Source organism: Chenopodium album, chromosome 18, assembly GCF_948465745.1.
Source record: "Chenopodium album chromosome 18, dcCheAlbu1.1, whole genome shotgun sequence".
NCBI lineage: Eukaryota > Viridiplantae > Streptophyta > Magnoliopsida > Caryophyllales > Amaranthaceae > Chenopodium > Chenopodium album.
In genome coordinates, this window is record NC_137851.1 from 6,331,781 (window position 1) to 6,351,294 (window position 19,514).

At 36.0% G+C, this 19,514-nt stretch overlaps 2 protein-coding genes and 1 long non-coding RNA gene across 6 annotated transcripts; all 3 read left to right on the plus strand.

The window, feature by feature from the left end:
- The first annotated feature begins 284 nt into the window (after window positions 1-284).
- Window positions 285-7,746, plus strand: LOC145591324 (uncharacterized). 2 transcript variants are annotated; one of them, XR_014102292.1, is made up of 7 exons: window positions 285-505; window positions 1,084-1,434; window positions 2,241-2,381; window positions 4,441-4,503; window positions 5,455-5,598; window positions 5,903-5,996; window positions 7,557-7,746. It is a non-coding gene; the product is annotated as an uncharacterized LOC145591324 (long non-coding RNA). The 2 variants fall into 2 exon arrangements; XR_014102293.1 differs by lacking the exon at window positions 5,903-5,996.
- Window positions 7,747-9,988: 2,242 nt separating this feature from the next.
- On the plus strand, window positions 9,989-11,308 carry LOC145591660 (uncharacterized). The gene is made up of 3 exons (XM_081648172.1): window positions 9,989-10,141; window positions 10,217-10,397; window positions 10,455-11,308. The coding sequence occupies exons 1-3, from the start codon at window positions 9,989-9,991 to the stop codon at window positions 11,306-11,308; spliced, it is 1,188 nt and encodes a 395-aa protein (XP_081504298.1).
- Window positions 11,309-11,573: 265 nt separating this feature from the next.
- LOC145591325 (uncharacterized) lies at window positions 11,574-19,208 on the plus strand. Of its 3 annotated transcripts, none has more exons than XM_081647755.1 (5): window positions 11,574-12,820; window positions 13,350-13,598; window positions 13,666-14,645; window positions 14,731-14,883; window positions 18,750-19,208. In XM_081647755.1, exons 3-5 carry the CDS (start codon window positions 13,896-13,898, stop codon window positions 19,047-19,049), a joined length of 1,203 nt encoding a protein of 400 aa, XP_081503881.1. In that variant the 5' UTR covers window positions 11,574-12,820; window positions 13,350-13,598; window positions 13,666-13,895; the 3' UTR covers window positions 19,050-19,208. The 3 variants fall into 3 exon arrangements, with proteins under 3 accessions (XP_081503881.1, XP_081503879.1, XP_081503880.1); XM_081647753.1 differs by having other exon boundaries at window positions 13,680-14,645; XM_081647754.1 differs by having other exon boundaries at window positions 13,350-14,645.
- The last annotated feature ends 306 nt before the right edge of the window (window positions 19,209-19,514 follow it).

Sequence of the window (19,514 nt, forward strand, 5' to 3'; positions counted from 1 at the left end):
AAATCAAGAATCAAACAAATGAAACACTAGGGAATGAGGATCAACATGCATTCATGATAACCAAGCTAATTAGGGAGTCAAGCAATCCAAGCAATGCAAAGACACACTACTACAAAAGGAGTGTTTTTTAGACGCTAAAGCCTCGACGCTAGACCATGAACGTCAGCTTATAAATATAGTATCCGCATTTTTTAGACGCTTTTTATGGTCGTCGACGGGAAAAAGCGTCGGCAATTCTATCACGTGTGTTGCACGCGTAGTTTCCAAACCCACGGTTCTGAGATTTGGGATTAAAATGAATTACCCAACAAATTTACAAAAATCCCTTTGTTCCTCTTCTCAACCCTAACTTATTCATCTCAATTTCATTCTGAATTCTTCAAAGAGATTCATTTAATCTTGGACTTCACTTATAGATCTTGTTCTCCTTTCATTATCATAGCTTCTCTACTCATCTGCAGTTGTATTGGATTTCGGCATCTCTGTGCCGATAGATAACATTGAGGTACATCTGTTCTTATTTATTCGTTTTTTCCTATTTAAAATTGAGTTATTGATTGGTTTTAGAATTTTCATTTTCAATAATGTTACAAAATTATTGGAAGATATTGGTTTGATTCATGAACAATACAAATTTTAGGGTTTTATTATGTATATTGTTTATTTCAATTTTTTGTGCTACCGTTTTAGTTTAGAACAACTAACCATTATTCACACATTAGAACTTATACGAATGAAGATCGTTGTTTGATTCTTAAAAAATAAAATAAAATAAAAGGGGAACATTGTTTGATATTACAGTTTGTTTAACTGTTCTTTTTTTTTTTTTTTTGATGAGTCGCGTTATTGATGCTTATGTCTATTCTGATTCTTCCTAACAGTTTTCACGTTTTTTTCTTGGATGATGGCTATTGTTGACTTATTGGGTTCAAAGTGAGAATAGAAGATTATATCCATGTGAATTGATTGAAGTTCTAGTTTTTTTGGCGCATTTCAAAACAAAATGATATGCCATTGTTCTAAATTTTTTGTAGAAGATAAGATAAATTGCCATTATTCTAATATTTTTGATAAAATTATCAGGAAAATAAGAGGGGGCAAAAGTTAATGGATCCTACAGTAGCAAGCTTCAATGGGGTGTTCAATAAATTCAAAGAGGAAGTTAATTGCAAATATCAAATCAAATTGCATCCTCTTTTTGGCTGACAAATAACCCTTCTACTACACTCTGTTGCTGTAATGTTGATAAAGGCTACACTTTTGAGAGCTTATGCAGGAGATAGGCCAACTTGAAAGACCCCTTACCACCCTTGGAGGGTCAAGGTTTTAGCCTCAAGGGTATTCCAACCCTTATTCGATGGGAGAATCATGTTTCTGCTACGCGTTTGGAAGACCAGGAGGCTCACATTGAATCCAATATTAGTGCCCTTCTCGGTAAGTCTAAAAGTGATCAAATGTACTTTGTTTAGTTGTAGTTGCAGATTTTTTTAAGCTAGACTGAAATAATAAACATGCTTAGGTAATGGTTGTAGTCTTAAAAAACAAAAACATAACTGATGTCTGGTTATTAGGCTATTCTATCGAGTAAGGTTGTTACTAGTTAATAAATGTTTAGAATTTCCATTTTATCCTACCTTTATACTATATGTATTGATCATAAAACACTTGTTATTTATGAAAATCAAACTGTCTTTTGGGTAGCAACATTTTCTTCAACATTTACTTTTTGTGGAAGGTCGTATCTCTTTATGTCTGGTTGTGTTGGTGTTTTATAGTGAGAAGAGAAACCATAGCTTGGAGTTTTTTTAGTTTTGTCGCGGCGCTATATTGTTGCTGCTGTTATTTTATCGTTGTCCTGTAGCTGTAGTTCTGTTTGTCCCAAAAATTAAAGACCTGCAGTCATTTTTAGTCTCTAGTCCCTTCATGAAAGTTATAGATCTCAAAAAGTTATCCAACCTAGGCTCAAGAATTTCTCAATTTGGAATTTTGTGCTAGGAGTTATACCTTCTGGAACTTTTATGTGGTCTGCTGACTTGATTCTATCGCAGCGGGATTGTTATTTTTACTCGACGCTTGTGTGGGTTGTTGCGTTGAGTTGGGTGGGCTTGCTAAAATGAATACTTTGGCTTTTCTTATTTGTTTTAGTCTATTTTTCCTCTAGTTAATTATATATAACTGTTATTAAAGAAGAACTATGGTTGTGTTCTTGCATTGAAATGATTGATTTTGGTGCTTTACAGAATATGAAGTGACTTAAAAGGATTCGTTAGTCGTTACATACACTGAGGCAATTTATCAGCAAGAGGTGTAAAGAGTAAGAGGAATTTTTCAGTAAGAGGTCAAAAGAGCAAGAGGTGGCTCCTTACTTGGGTTCTTCACAGGTTATTGACGAGGGAATAAACGCGTCGTCAATTGTCTATCCCTAGATCAAATACAATTTATACAACCTAAACAAACCTAATACGAGTATAAGGCAAGCATAGGGGTCGAACCACAGAGAACGGATAAACACCACCAAATGTTATCGACAAATAAGCTAGTCCGGAATAGGAGATAAATAAACTAAAGTCTAAATATGCTAAAACAAGAAATAAAACATTAAGGGAAATGGTTTAGGAATAGCATTCACTTGAACATAAACAAAGGCATAGAAATTGAATTAATTATGAACTAAACATGCTCAAATATCGAAATAATGGATCCAATCTAGCCGCCTTCCGGGGTCAATTGGCTTCTCCTAACATAGCCTCTATGCTTCCACATTAGAACCATATACTAGGAGGTACTATTAAATAACAATCGATAATAATGAACCTTAGCTAAGTCAACTTCCGTTCCTTGTTAGCAAAGATTCACCTTTAATCAACCAACAATGTGCACTTGCAAGAAGATTGAAGAATATCAAGCATATAAAGACTTTAGTCACAAATAAATCAATTCTAACCTAGAACATGCTCAAGATCCAACTACACCACAACCATCCCCTTAATGGGGAAATTACTCACTAATCATGATAACAACAAGATTAATCAACAAATAATCAAGAATCAACATGATTAACAAGCAATACCAACAACAAAAACAATAATCAAAAGAAAGCAAATAAAAATAGAGGAGAGAGAGTTAGAGATTCTCATTGATTGAAGATGAAAGTCTACAAACAAGATGATCAATCTTCTTCTTCAAAATCCAAGCTTAACAATGGTGAAACCCTCACTTTCTCTCTCTAAACTACTCTAATCCTAAGCTAAACCTAGAGAGAGAATCTCTCCTAAAACAAGGGAAAAAAAATCTAAAAGAATGAAGTTCTCCCGTACAAAACAAGCCCCGCAATATATAAAGAATCGCGCAAAAAACGCTGAACAGGACCCGCTGTGCGCCCGCGCATGGTAGTTGTGCGCCCGCGCGTGCGCCCTCGCAGCGGCCTGCGCTCCCTCTCAGCGGCCTGCGCGCCCGCGCAATGTAGCTGCGCGCCCGCGCATTTGTGGGTTGTGCGGCTTGTGCTTGGGTGTGCGCGCCCGTGCTGCTGGATGCGCGCCCGCGCACCGTAGCTGCGCGCCCGCGCGGTGTGGGTGTGCGCCCGCGCACATGTCGCGCACAGGCCGCGCAAAACTTTCTGCCTCGATTTTGCAATTTCGCCAATTTTGCGCGGGTTCTCACAGGGCTGCGCGCCCGCACATTATTCGCGCCCTTGCACCTTGCTTTCTTCGATTCTTCTCTCATGCTTCCTTGGCTTCTTCTTTGCAATCCAAGACTTCAAATACCTAAGCACAAACACCAAGGGAAGCAATAAGGTATAGGGAACGGTGCAAACACGCAATGAAGGCAAGCATTCAACAATATACACGATTTCATTAAAAATACATCGAGACATGTATGCACGCATTATTTGAACAAAACAACTGCAGAACACCCTAAGACAAGCTAAAACAAGGCATAAACACTATCCTAAGAGTGACATAAAATGTCACTCATCAGTTATCAATCCCCAACAATAATTATTGTTTCATATAAATTCCCATTATTAGAAAAAGTTTCAGGTTGATTACTATTTTCTGATTAGCACATATGCACACTCATATATATAAGCTCGCTATACTTTCCACAACTTCACAAGTAAACTAGTTCTTTATTGAACACACACCGACAAGGTAAAGGTAGTAATATAGTAGTTTTGCCATGCATATCCTTATTAATTACTATTAAAATATCCATTGAACTGAATATTGACTATATGATTTGGTTGATGCAATACCATGTCCACTATATGTATACATGAAATGTTTAAATAAGAAGATTTTGAATTGATCCATGTAAGAGGGGATTAACCGTTTAAGTGCAACATATGCCCCCTATGGTTGCTCTGAAGTTAGTGTTATCTATTATATTTTAACTACTGTTTTCTATTGAGCTGTGCGGTTTTCTATCTTCTTTATATAGGTTTATCAAAAACTTTGTTAACTCAGACTTGGATATGAGTGTCTGGCCCTACTGAAGTTTCAGGTGTGAAACTACAACTTTCCCTCTCTTAATTATCCCCCTAGATTCCCTCTCTCAATTAAAAAGAAATGTGTCTTATGCATCTGCACGTTGTAGTTTTCATGTGTTGTGATTCTTATTTCTTCAAACTGTTTATGTGCTTCTGTCATCCTAGGATACACCCTAAACCACTAGTTCCTGCCAATGATCCAGAAACATCAAAGGGTGTATTGTGAATTCAAGGCCAACAATGATTGCTCACAATGTGAACTTTGTTTTATGCTCCCTTGCAATCAGATTAAGGAGCAGCTAAATTGGAGATTAATAGAGGTTTTTTTGTGATGAAATGAGCAAATTTGTTCCACTACAACTAGTAACGAATGAAGTATAAGTTGGAATCATATCTTTTGTAACACTACTACAAAATGAGTGATTTTTCGACGTTATTGCCTCGACGCTGGGTAAGGGGTGTCAGTGGGTAAATTTAGTATCCGTGTTTTTTTAGCAACTTTTTTTTTCAATATTATCACAAAATTATGATCTGATGTTGTTTGATTTTTGAATATATTCTTGCGATTTAAAAGAAGTTTATATTCAATCGATTGAATTGTAGATTTCATGTGCGAATTTAAAAGACGTTTATATACAATCGATTGAATTGGTGATTTTGAAGTAAATTCCTAAAGAAAAGTTGTGATTTTGAGAAGTAGTAAGTAGTGAAGCAAAGAGAACCAAACCGGAATTGTAATTTTCTTGTTCCTTTTAATTGGATGTTTGATAGATTTTTTTTTCGTTAGTTTTAATCAAGTTCAATTCATCTTTGGTTGTTGCTTTTACCTAGCAAATGTTACTTGTAATTTTGTTGGTGTTAATATGATTTTACAATTTAATAATTAATTCCTCCTCTAGATCTATGCATCAAATATAGTGTTAAAGTTCTTTTGGTTTGCTTTCTTCCATTCTTTTTTTTTAAAGACGTACTAGGGACTGTGATTAAGAGGTTTTGAAGAAGTTTTTTCTTCACTTGATCTCCCTGATGCTCTTGTCTTGCTGACATAATATAGCAGCCACATTGGCAGCGTCATGGCTGGTTGCTTGGCAACAGGTTGGGTGTTGCAGGTACCTATATGTTGTTGCTTTTATTATTAATTGTTGTTCTGTTTTTGGTCTTGTTTGATGTTCCTGCTGTTATTGTTTGATGCTGCTGTTGCACGCATTGAGGTGTTATTGCAAACTCGCTACTGCCTTCCTTTGTTGACTGAGATGCTGCCCCAGCTATCTTCATGGATGTGTTTATGTCCTATCTTGTGTGTGTGTGTGTATGTGTGTGTGTGTGTTCGTTGTTGTGATTGTGTCCAATCTTGTGTTATTTAGACTTGAATCAATAAAAGAAATCATTTTTGTGAGCTTATAAAACTACTAGGATTCTACTTTGACAAAGCTAAGTTCGTCAAGGGAATGCATCTTCGGGACTTCTAAACAAAGCATCTGAATTCTTAGGAAAGGCAAAACATCAGGTAACAAAGTCACATTTTTCTTTATAACTGAAATCAAAGCTGAAATCCAGAACTGAATTCAGATCTGAAGTTCAGAACTGAATCCAGAACTGAATTCAGAACTGAATCCAGAACTGAATTCAGAACTGAATTTAGAACTGAATTCAGAACTGAATTTAGAACTGAATTTAGACCTGATTTTTTGGAAGTTTGAATTCAGAACTAAATTCAGAACTGAATCCAGAACTGATTTCAGAACTGAATTCAGAACTGAATCCATTTATACTGCTTGTCTTCCCTACTCCCTTGCTGCTTGCTGTCCTGCTCCCCTGCTGCTTGCTATCCTGCTCCCCTGCCTAAGCTGAATGCCTGAGATGTCTACGACTTATCTTCCTTCTTTTGCTGCTATATCATGCTGCTATATTTGAGTCTAAAACCATGATATAAAGCATGATGGAATGGAATATTATTTTATTTGTAGTTCTATACTAATGAATGTGTGGGATTTCTTTGCTAAGGTTGAGCAAAGATTGAGGCTGCTTTAGATATTGTGAGCCGCTCTGATAATGTTCACAGAATAGATCAGCAATATAATGAGATTTGGGGATTCATTTAATACATAAGAAATAGCTCTTGAGTTTTTAAGGGAGAATGAATACTTTACCTAAAGAACCTGAATCCAACAGAATGGTTTTGTCCTGTTTTTTCTCAACACTTACTAGCTAACATGTCAACTTCCAATCTGTTTCCCTTTGTTTAGCTAACATGTTAGCTTCCAATATGTCAGCTAACTTGTCTTCAGGGGGAAATCATTGATGTTTCTTTCTTGGCAGTTTGATTTTTTTAAAATAAAACGCACATATGGTTTTCAATTAATGATTGATTATACTATTATGATATGAATGATTAGCATTTTCTAGTCCTATAAGGTCATCTTTGTGCACATGTTATTTGATAGTATCTTATCTCAATAGATGATTAGGATCCTCTTCTTATATTTCTTCAGGCACTAGTATAATTACTAAGCAAAAATGTGAACTTCACTTAAAATGTTGAGTGCTTTTCCTGTGCTCTGATAATAAGTGTTGAAAGCATAAGTAGTATCTTATCAGGTTCATAGCAAGGCTCGCCTGCAATAAAGGGGAACAATCCTCTTGTCAACTCCATCTCTTGCAGTACAATAAGTCTGGTTTGTCGTATTATTAGACAAAACAGACCCATACTGATATAGACTGGCTTCCCATTTGCATCGAATAATCCCCAATTCTTTTTTGAGGTGGCCTCATCCTTTGGCATCCCCCTTAGACAACCAGCCTAATGTTTGGGTAATGCTTGTGTGTGTGTGTGTGCTTGTGTGTGTGTGTGTGTGTGTGTAAGATTGTTGTTATAAGACTGTCTGCCTGACGTTTATAAGATTCCTGTTGTAAGTGTTGGCATTCTCAAAGACGTTTGTGTAATGCTTGTGTGTGAAATTCAAAAATGCTTGTGAGTGTGTGTGAAATTTAGAGCTTGTGTGTGTGTGTGTGTGTATAAGCCTATATTGTGTAATGTACTAATTTATACTTTTTTTTTTTTTTGAAGATTGGAAAAGGCAATGTAGGTGCAACAAGAGAATAGGTCGGGACACTTGAGCATCAAAACAAGAGACTAAATCGTTTATAACGCCGTCATCTATCTATTTTGGTTTTTAGTCTTATTTATGTTAGTGATGTATTTATTTAGGGATCGGACAAGCTACTATAATATGCGACTTTTTTTATTATTATTTTTATTAATTGTGTTGATGTTTTCTTTTATAAATTTGGTAATTAACTACGTACTCTTATTATTGTTTATTAATTATTGTTTTTTTTTTAATCTGATCTAGTTATATAGAATATTTGTTTATTTTAATTTTAATGTTATTAATTTAATTTATGATAAACTTAAATAACTATAATGTATATATGATGGTAATATTTTAATAAAAGGAAAAAAAAAGCTTAAAAAAAATTCTAGACGCTTTTTAATGTCTACATATTTGCGCATTTTCAAAGAGTTTCCTGCCATACCATAGGCTGACACGAATAAACGCAAGACAACAAAAAGCGTCGCTAAATTTGATTATGTGGACAACAAAAAGCGTCGCTAAAAAACTACACACATTTGGGATAATGCGCGAAATACGTAATTTTCGACGCTTCGTATATTAGTTTGGACACTAAAAAGCGTCGAGACTCTCGACGCTTTTTTGTGTCCTTGAATAATTTTCGACTCACAGATTTTCGACGCTTTTTTTCAGCGTCGAGAAATAATTTTTCGACGCTTTTTAGCGTCGAAAAAAGGCCAAAAAAGCGTCCAGAAAACACGCTTTTTGTAGTAGTGACAAATAGTAGGAGCAATTAGGGGAATTCAACTAATCATCCTCACACTCTCTAACATAGATTTCTCTAGTGCTAAACAATATGAAGAAACATAATCAAATACTCAACTAATTATGATCAAATCGATATCAAGTGGTCATGTCAATCAATTCAATCATGCAATCAATGCTAGCAATCATGGTTAGCTACTCCAATCAAACTTATGCAACATGCAAACCTCTATGAATCAATTTAATCACAACACAAGAACTACTCAAATTTCCAAATCAATCTCAATCCATCAATCACACATGTTTACCCAAACCCTAGCAAGTAAACTACTTAAGAAACATCATCATCAAATCTACTATCAACTATAGAAAACAAGAATCAACAAAATATCAAGAACAATTACTCTAATCAAACATCAAATATCAAAATCAAACCAAACAAACATCAAATTAAACAAAGCAATTGAATGAGATAGAGTTTAGAAATGCTCATTGATAATTAGGAAGATCTCCAACACAATTGTCACACTTGCATCTTCAATCTCTCAATCACCATTGAAATTCTTCACTTTCTCTCTCTAAAACTACTCCTAAACTAGCCTAATCTAGAGAGAGAAGCTCTCAACCTAAGAGAGAGAAAACTAAGCTAAAACTAAAGAATTACATGAATGAAGAATAAAGGAAACCAAAAACTATATAAACAAAAGGAGAAAAGAAGCTTAAAATCGTAAAAGACCCAAAAACCCGCGCCCGCGGAGAAATCGGCCGCGCCCGCGGAGAAGAACGGACACCCCGATAGCCGCGCCCGCGGCCCAAGCCCGCGCCCGCGCCCTCAGGGAGCCCTCGGGACAACCGCGGGTGCTTACTGCCCAAAAACGGCAGTTTTGGAGCTGCAGCAACCCCGCGCCCGCGGGTACTGTAGCCCGCGCCCGCGGAAGAATTTCAAGGCTAACTTCGGAAGGCTGTAACTCTCAATCTATGAATCGTATGAGGGCGTGCGACCTATCATTGGAAATCTCTTTAAGTCTAGTTTCCAACCCAACTTGAATCACATCAATCCGATCTGTAGAACTTGAGATATGGCTGAAACAATGCACAAAGGTCCTATTTGATACTTTGCAATCCTTCGTTTTCCTTTGTTTCAAACTCAAATTCAATTCCGAAAAGTGCATATTGATCCTAGTGGGTGCTATTTTCAATTCCCATGCATATAGCCCGCGACGTACCTACAAAACAACACAAAGAAACATAGAAGCAAGAGAAATAGCCGAGAAATGAATAAAATGATAAGAAAACCATTAAAAGCATGCATTTCTCTAAACTAACACAAAAACACGCGAATCGAGCATTATTCTCTAAAAACACGAAATAAACGACTACAAAGGAGCATAGAAATATAAAGAAAACATAGCCTAAAGGTGCCATAAATGGCACGGATCACATCCTTGATCGGTGCAATCCTTTTGTTCATAATCTTCGAAGTTTGGCTCAACAAGGAAACATACAAGATTGTGCACTCCGTATTAATGAACAACCATCAGATCGACCACAATATTGTCTTCCAACTGCTTCTCAAGTTGCGCCTGTGATTGTCGGAGGAGAAGAGGTTGCGAACTTAAATCCAAGAGATATTTTAGTTCAATCAACCTCTGGCCAATTAATGAATGTGATGGATACTGCTGGATACTATGATCCCCTTCAATATCCATTACTATTTCCATACGGTTCTTATGGATGGTCGATAAACAGTCTTGATAATAATGGAAGAACCATACCTTGCCGAGCATTCTACGCTTATCATCATTCAAGTAAAGTACACTCCTCTCTCGGATTAACACGTAGATTTATATTATTTTCTCATATTTTAACAATACTTTATTGATTGTAGGTACGACAATATGTCTCCATCATCTTAATGGCAGGGCGCTTATTTCAACAATTCATTGTTGACATGTTTGTGAAAATTGAGGCAAATAAGCTAAGATGGATTCGAGATAATCAAGATACAATTAGAGCTGAATTGTATCAGGGACTTCAAGATTGTTTAGATGTCGGAGAACTCAATCCAGGTTCTTTTCTTAAATATGTTGTTTGCCTTTAATTTTAATTTTACTGTTATTATGTAGTAATTAAAGAGAATGCCGGGAAAACAACCGTTCTACCTTCTTCGTTTGTCGGGTGTCCAAGAGACATGAATCAAAGATTTCAAGATGCAATGGCATTAGTTACACATTATGGAAAACCATACCTGTTTTTGACAATGACATGCAACCCATCGTGGAGAGAAATTGTAGATGAGCTATTGCCAGGTCAAATAGCACAAGATCGTCCCGACTTAATCACCAGAATATTCCATGCAAAATTTGAGGAATTCAAGATGGACGTTGTAGAAAAAGGCGCTCTAGGGAAGGTTATTGCCTATGTCTATGTCATTGAGTTTCAAAAAAGAGGCTTGCCACATGTTCACATGCTGCTCATTTTGGACGAAAAAGACAAACCAAAATCTCCGGAAGAGTATGACACATTTGTGAGAGCCGAGATACCTGATAGAGATGAAGAACCACGATTATACGATGTTGTTTTGAAGCATATGATCCATAATCCGTGTGGCGAAGGTCGTCGAAATTCTTCTTGCATGGAAAATGGGGTTTGTAAACGTAAATTTCCTAAACCCTTTGTAGAAAGCACAGTCCAAGGCAAGAACTCATATCCTATTTATCGTCGTCGTGGTGATCGTTCGCCAGTGCCTTTACATGAGAATAGTGCAACCTTCGTTGATAATGGTTGGGTTGTTCCATATAATTCATGGTTGCTACTAAAATATGATTGTCATATCAATGTAGAGATCTGTAGTAGCATCAAGAGTGTCAAATATTTGTACAAGTATGTGCATAAGGGTGTAGATCGTGTTTCAATGGAAGTTCGAACAGGGGCTGAACACAATGAGATTCAACAATATGTGGATGCTAGGTGGGGATAAGTTTAACTCATAGCCTTTATTCCAAACGGTGAACTGGATAAGACACAAATGAATGAAATACATAAATCAACAATTGCTAAGGATATTTTTTATGTTTTTTATATTGTAATTTTATTACAGCATTATCTCCAAGTAAATCTACAATATGTATGCAAAAATAATTTCAACTCTTAATTTTCATAAAATATCATGTATGTATGTGGTATATTGTGCACGCATGGCGTGCATATTTTAGCTTGTTAACTTAAACATAACATATTAACATTGATTAACTTAACCATTTCCACAAAAACTCCAAAATCATCACCTCTAAATTCAACATCACCTTCATTGACAACCACCACCACCACCACCAACACTACCACCGATCTCCTCTATATCTTCATCTACTCAGAAATTCAACCGCATCCTTCAATGGACACTACTACCTTCATCGGATATAACAACCGTTGTCCCCTTGCTTGTCGCCGCCTCCGTTTTCTCTCTCTTCCGCTTCTTGTTGATTCGTCATTGCCATAGAAGCTCAAATTTGAAGGTTTTATGGAAAATTTTAACCATAAAAACTCTAGATCTAGAGTTTTGATGGTTAAATTTGACAACTTAAAGCTTTAGTTGTTGATGGAGAAGGGTTTTTGGGTTCGTTGTTGGTTGTGGGTTCGCTGGGTTTTTGTGGGTTCGTGGTTGATTGTGTGTTCGTGGGTTCGTGGTTGTTGTGGGTTCATGGGTTTTGTGGGTTGGTTGTTGGTTGGTTGTGTGTTTGTGGTTCGTTGTGAATTCGCTTGGTTTTTCAGATTTGGCAGTTTTTGTGCTTGCTGCGTTTGTTGTGGGCTTGATGGGTGGTTCGTGTGCGTGCTAGGTGGTTCGTGATAGGTGGTGGTGCTGGTTCGTGGTTCAGGTTTCAATGTTTCATGGTGCTGGGTGGTGGTGCTTGGTGGTTCGATTTTGGGTGGTTTGTGTGGTGGACGGTTTGATTGTGGGTGGTTCGTGTGGTGGGTCGTTCAATTATGGTGTTGCTGGATGGTGGTACAGTGCTGGGTGGTGGTGGTGGTATCGTGGTGCTGCGGCCAGGTGGTGTTGGTGGTATCGTGGTGTTGGGTGGTGGTTTTTATTTTGGTTTAATTATTTTTTATTTTTTTATTGGGTTGGATTAATACTAAGTACATCCTCTTATTTTTCAATAATCTCACTTAAGATATTTTGCTTAGGAGTCCGCAAACTCCCTTTTTGTTTGTTGGGAGTAACTCGTAACGCAGGGAGTATATAATTATTAATGATTAATTGATTTATTACTCCGTATGAGCTAATCTAGTTGAACAATGGTATAAAACCCGCCCCAATAAGTTATTAGGCAGATGTCACAGATCTAAGTATCTAAATGTGGCAGGTCATGGATTTGAATAGGGCTTCAAGGCCGCGAACCCTTCTATCCATTGGAGATGGAGAGCACTCAACGTTCTCCATGGAAGTGACGTACTCCTATGAACCTACTCCCCCAGTGAAGCTGCTTCTGAGGTAAGTTGTTTGGTTTCTGTTATCATTATATTAATTTCACAATCTAATTTAATTGTCAATGCATTAAGTGTAGGGTTCCAAAATCTCAACTATTGGTTCTAAGTTCTAAGATTATGAAACATCATAACCAAAAGAAAAGAAAATTATGAGCCTAATTCGATTATTGAATCAAATATCCCTAAAATTATGGATTTTTCGAGATAATCAAATAGCCCAAATTAGAGATTTTCAATTTCTTTTATCTTTGACACTTGATATTCATATGTATTGGATTAATTGAATTAATTTCGATGATTAGGGCTTTTCCGTTTGTCAACTCTTCAATAAAGTTTTCACCTTTGACATTTGATTTTCCATAAGTGGTGGATTGATTGAACTAAATCTCACTGAAGCCCAAAATTAGTGAATTTAATCTGTCTCTGTTTTGTTGTATTATTACAGTGAAATTAAGCTCAAAATTTTGGTTAAAACTTGAATTCTTCTGATATATGCTGTTAATAATTAATGATTGAACATTTTTAATCCGCAGAATATTGTCTATTCTACCAGTACCAGGAATGTCTCCACATTTAATAATTACTGCAGCTGTTTTCTGTGGACATTGCGCGAGGCGTCTCAGATGTATTATGAACAATTACACAGACCCTAGCAAAAAGGAATCCTGGGATCGCTCCAGTGGTTAGAGCTTCCCTCTCGATTTTAGGAGTTTCTGGAATCGATTCTCACCCCCACCCTTATGGCTCTCTAACCACCAAAAAAAAACACAGACCCTAGCAAGGTATCACATTTTTTTTTTAATTTTATATCTTTGAATTTTGAAATTACTGAATTACTCTTGGGCTAAGATTCTGTTGAATAGGTTGACAATACATCCGATGATAACTTCGAGAAACTAGATGGTGAGATTCCGATTTCTCTTAATCACGGGGATTGCCTCACTGACCTCCCAGATGAGATCTTGTCTTACATTCTCACACATTTGAAATTACGTGATGTTGTGAGAACGAGTACATTATCAAAAAGGTGGAAAAATATCTGGTTATCGTTACCAAAACTTGACCTGGAATGGTCGGTAATGTCAAGATACAAAGGCTTACTAAATTATGTGAATTGGGTGAATAAGGTCTTACGAGATTATCACAATCAAGATATCTCATCTTTTCGCATTTCATTTAACTTTAAGAAGGAATATGCTGGTCATGTAGACCACTGGATTAGTTTTGCTTCTAAAAAATGTATACAAAGCCTTACCCTCCAGTTCATTACTTATGACCATTTTTGTTCATTACTACAAAACAGCATTCAAAATCCCTCTAGGCCCAAGAATATGTATCCTATCACAAGCTCCAATCTTTCCTGTTTTCCTTGTTTGAAGGATCTACGTCTCGATGCTTGCAACTTGAAGCTTCATAGTGACTTCAGGTTCAATAATTTGGTTCGCCTGGATTTATTGTTTGTTGCTTTAGAGGAAAATCAGTTACAATGGATGCTTTCCACTTCTTCAACAATTGAATGGTTACGAATTAGGCGGTGTAATCTTCCTGAAAAATTGTGCATTGGTGAAAATTTGCAGCGACTGAGCTCTTTGGCGATTCATGATGGTTCAGACTTGCGTGAAATTGAACTTAATGCCAAGAGTCTAAACTTCTTTGATTTTGTTGGTAGAGCAATTGTAAAATTCTCTTTCTTGAGTGCCACAAAGCTGAAGAGCAGCAATGTGGCTCTCATAGATAAAAACTACAAAGGAGCAGAATGTATTATCAGAGATATGGATACTTCTAATCCTTCTCTAGAAACACTTTTTCTTGAAGCACCTTATTCTCTGGTGCGTGAAAAACTTTTAACTGTTTGTCTTTTGTTATTGGCTAGTGTGCTTTCTCTAGATTCACTATAATTCTCTTTTGTTTCAGATGCATGTGATACCTACTCACCCATCCACATCATTTCGGCACGTTGTGTGGTTAAGTTTATTTTTTGAGAGGGAAGATCCTGAAGTTGACATGGTCAAGAGTTTTCCTCGCCTTCTCAATTCCTTTCAGCAGCTACAAAAGCTTTACCTGATGGTTAGTATGGTTAACTTTTCCAGAGTAATATTTCATGTATTTCTTTGTAAGAAAGCATTTAATGTTCATACTTCTTGGTAATGATTCATACTTCTAAGGTAAGGTGATGTTGCTTGCCTATGAATTTTCCACCTCTTTTACGAAGCCGTAGGGCACCAAAAATAGAAATTTTAAACACAAGGCCTGACCAATTTGCTTGGACTGAAACCAAACTGGACCGAAAAAACTGTTCCAAACCCTGAATCAGATCAATTTGGATCTTTTTCGTACTTCTTTAAACCTTTGCCTTTTTTAATAAGTTTGGTGACAATAAATTAAAGTAGGTAAAATAAATAATGGAATCTAATTCTTAAAGGTCTTTTTTTCTAGAAACTTAATGCTAAATAGTTAGTAATACATTAACTTTTCAAACATAATAATGGTGAAAATTAGATATTTTAATTGTTTATACGCATATTTTAAAACAAAAAAAAAAAAAAACAGTTAGGTCAAAGACAAATTTCTAAAGGGTTTTGGATCAGATCGAACCAAAATCCAGAAGATAGTTTTCTCCAAACTGAATTAAAAGCGACTCATCATAGAGTAGTTGCTTAATGTCAAATGAAATATGGAATCGACTTTCCATAATGGTTTCATTGTGTTGATAAATAGAGGGTCTATCTCTTACCTTGGAGCAAATTGACAATCATTTAATTAAGGGATCGTTCGGTTAAAAATCTGTTTTTTAGTTTTGTGTTTCTCAAAAAACTATAAACTGATTTTAGTTTTGGTTTTCAGCTTTTAACAAAAACACTTTCGAGAAAGGGATAATAAAACAATTACTTTTAAAAAGATTATTAAAAGGTCTATAACAAATTGAATACTACTCATTCTATACCAAAGCAATTGAATCCATTAACAAATTAAAGATTCCGTGCATTGTCAAATTGATAAGTCTCATAATATATATACTACCTCCGTTTTTAAAAGTTCGACTCACTATTTATGTGGTCAAAATAATATAACTTTGACCACTTTTTATGATTTATAAAATCAAAATAAATTAATGATTTTGATCTTATTAGATTCCCCTTTTGATAAATGTCAAATATCAACTTTTTAAAAATCTTACATATACATAGCCGAAGTCATAAATGGTCAAAGATGTTCATTGGAAACCGTGCAAATGCAAAGTGAGCCGAACTTTCAGAAATGGAGGTATATATATAACCCAATCGGTGAGAAGTATGCTTATTTTGAGAAACGTGAGAAATAGAGATACATTATAAATATGTTACAGATACATCATCAATATAATACATATACATTAGTGATACATTGGAGATACATCTTAATTTTGCTTTTCAAGCTACATTTATTATACGTCTTTAATTTATTCAAACCCATAATGTAATCATAATTCATCGCTATATTCATGCCTAACATCAGCAGGTGATAATTGTACTAAAAGTGGAATTATCAGATTCTAAAATTATTTGGAAACATATTATGAATACATTGGTAACGTGTTGCAAATACATTGGGATCACATTATTGATACATTAGTGTTATGGGTAAATTAAACAACACATTATAAATATCCACCATTGTTCATGCTGTAATTGGTGACAAATTTGATAGTACTGCCACCAAATTATATCATTCTTGTTCATCGTAGAGGAAATAATAAGTTTCACACACAACAAGGGTTAATCTATGAAACTGGATAGAAAATTAGGTTTTAGGATGAAATGATTTGGGGAAAATTGAGGAGTGACCAATTATGGGAAGAAATTTAAGGAGTGAGATTGTATTACTTTTACGTCGTTCCTCTGTTTTTCTTTGAGCTTGCATTGCTTTTATTTTTTTGGCCATGATGATATTAAGCACAAGAATGTCAAGAACTAAGGAGGAAGATGGATGAAGATGGTGAGGAGTAAATGGCAAGGAGAGAGAAATTTAAAGGGGAGGATAGTGAGCTTTTGTCTGCCATTGATGAATGAGGGAAACCTTTCATCTCTAACATTGGAAGTATCTGGAGGAAGAAGAAAATCACCCCCCCCCCCCCAAAAAAAAAAAAAAAAAAAAATTAGATTTAATCTTGACCATTCATTGTTTAATCCAAGGGTCACAATTGTTTCTCGCCCTTCTCTATATATATAAAGTCTCATTGTCAATTTCATTATACTTGATGATGGGGTTTCAATCTCCTCTGTCATCACTCCTTGAAAAATAACTCCTATCAACTTCATTAAAACTTACCTTTGTTGCAAAATCATTTCTTTCTCGTCAAAGTTCATTATTCTTCCATTAATTCTCTTTAAGAAATAAGAACAGGGGAATTCGATTCAGTTGTTTAATTTGGATGGTTTGACTTTTAAGGACTCCGGAGTGTGGAGAAAAGAGATTTAAGAGAAAGAGAGATTGAAATGAAACCTCAAGGAAGCTCTTCAAAGTGAGATTTGAGAGAGTGAGATTGAAAAAAAGTTTATATTATAGCTAGGCTTTAAATTGGGCAAAAGTTTGGCTAATTTAGTTGGGCTTGTTAGTTTGTACCCTAGTGACTAGTTTCTCAAAAAAATGTTACGAAGTTCCCTATAATTAGTTCGGGTATTTTCGTGGTTGACTTGACTTTATTTTGACTCATTAATTTTTTTCGGGTTACACAAGTGATTTTCAGGTTGAAATTTTCAACCCAAACCTTACTTGTTAAATTTCAGGTCAGATCGGGTTAGTGTTGACCCATTTAATAAATTGGGTCGAAAAACTCAACCTAACCCACTATTTTAAGGTCAGGTTCAAGTCAGGTCAACTTTTGCCGACCCTGCTATTGGATGTTTCACATCTAGCTTTTTATCTAAATTCATCAAAATAAAACCTTTTTTTTTTTAGGTACGTAAGAAATATATTAATAAGGCAAAAAAGCTGTACAAAGACAACGGGGCATACCCCTGCTTCTTAGACCCAACAGGGCCTAAGAGCACCAACCACCAACTACAAAACATCACATACATTACATTCCTATTTTGAGCCTATGAAACCATTTACAATCCTTTACAAGCCATTTATGTCAATTAATCTTTGTACCCTCCAAACTATATCTGTTTTAATCTTCTTAGCTACACCTTCAGGTCGACACACTGCCTTTTGCCAGAAACCTTCCTGACATGCCATATATCATAGACTAATGCAGCCAGAATTGCATAGCCTACCTGCCTCTGTTTTCCAGCTTTAAAGCGCTTTCCCCAAATTTTCCAAGCTCTCTGAATTCCTGCAGCAGGGAAGCTGGTCATTCCTAGCCATTGCAGTATGTGCTGTAAGCGAAGCCTGGTGTAAGAACAGCTGAAAAAAAGATGTCTTTCTGTCTCTCTTTCATACCCACACAGCAAGAAGATCTCCTCATCACATACTCCAAATTTATGCAGCTTGGCTCTTGTTCTCAGTCTTTCCTGGACAGCAATCCATGTGATGGATGAGTGTTTTGGAACACTCAACTTGTTCCAAACCCATTTTGTCCAGTGGCATCTAGTTTGCTCACCTTCTCTCAGCCATTTGTAGCATTTTGCAATCGAATATTTGCTACTTTCCCAGCTGTTCTGCTCAAAACCAGCTTTCAATTTCTCCTTAACCTTGCATAACATCTTCCATCCCCAATTAGCATTTGGTGGAAGCATTGTAAGACGACCAATTATCTTCTTTGATGTAGACTAAGTGAACCCACCTCACCCAGAGGGTAAATGAACAAATGTATATATTTTTTATCCACCTAATGATTGTTTAAGTATTATTCCAGTTTTGGGGAAAAAAGATAGCTGATTTTAGAGACAGTTTTAGTTTAGTTTTATTCCTTGACTGTATGAGAAAATAACAGATACTTCTTACTGCAGGTGCCATATCCTACGAAACCCAGGAGATATGAGCTTCCAGATGTATGCCTCAATACCAGTATAAAGGAGGTTGAATTAGGTAATTTTAAAATGGACTGGATTCCTTGTGCAAGTTATTTCTTAAAAAGTACTGTTGCACTTGATCGCATGTTAATTAGTCGCCATATTACCAAATACACGTGTGAGGGAGAATGGAAGAGGTCTGTTAACCATTCTTTTTCTCAACAAGAATGTGATTATATCCGTTTTGCGTTGCAAGGGAGTGCAGTCTCTCAAATTGCAGATTTAGTAATTCAGTGAGTTTGGTGGCGGTGAGTCAGGCCATATCAGGGGTATAAGGCAACATTTTTTTTGTATTATAAAGGTAATGAAAAACACTTTTAAGACTTGCAATATGGTACTTTGTTTGTCATTTTTAACGATATTGTAATGAAAAACACTATTTTACACGGACCTTTATTTTCATGTTTGCTTACAAGCGGTAGGTTCTTTTTGTTTTTTTTTTTTTTTGGCGGGATGTATAGAGGCATTTATTCAATACTCAAAATATCAGTTACAACACAAGCATGGGCCTCCAATTGGAAGTTTTCTAGGATGTTAAGGATTTTTTTTTTTTTTTTTTAATTATCAATTAGTGTCATTACTTTCATACTGTCACGTGTGCCTGTGTGGGGTGGATGGATAGTGGTTGCCGTGGTTGGATGATGGATGGATGGTAAGCCACATGCAAATAGTTTTTATCAGTGTACATTGTCCAACCGGTGC

Coding starts and splice junctions, on each gene's coding strand:
- LOC145591660 (XM_081648172.1), top strand. CDS start 9,989: ATGAATGTGATGGATACTGCTGGATACTATGATCCCCTTCAATATCCA. Junction 10,142..10,216: donor CTTATCATCATTCAAGTAAA/GTACACTCCTCT, acceptor TATTGATTGTAG/GTACGACAATATGTCTCCAT. Junction 10,398..10,454: donor TGTCGGAGAACTCAATCCAG/GTTCTTTTCTTA, acceptor GTTATTATGTAG/TAATTAAAGAGAATGCCGGG.
- LOC145591325 (XM_081647754.1), top strand. CDS start 13,896: ATGTCAAGATACAAAGGCTTACTAAATTATGTGAATTGGGTGAATAAG. Junction 14,646..14,730: donor TTGAAGCACCTTATTCTCTG/GTGCGTGAAAAA, acceptor CTTTTGTTTCAG/ATGCATGTGATACCTACTCA. Junction 14,884..18,749: donor TACAAAAGCTTTACCTGATG/GTTAGTATGGTT, acceptor TTCTTACTGCAG/GTGCCATATCCTACGAAACC.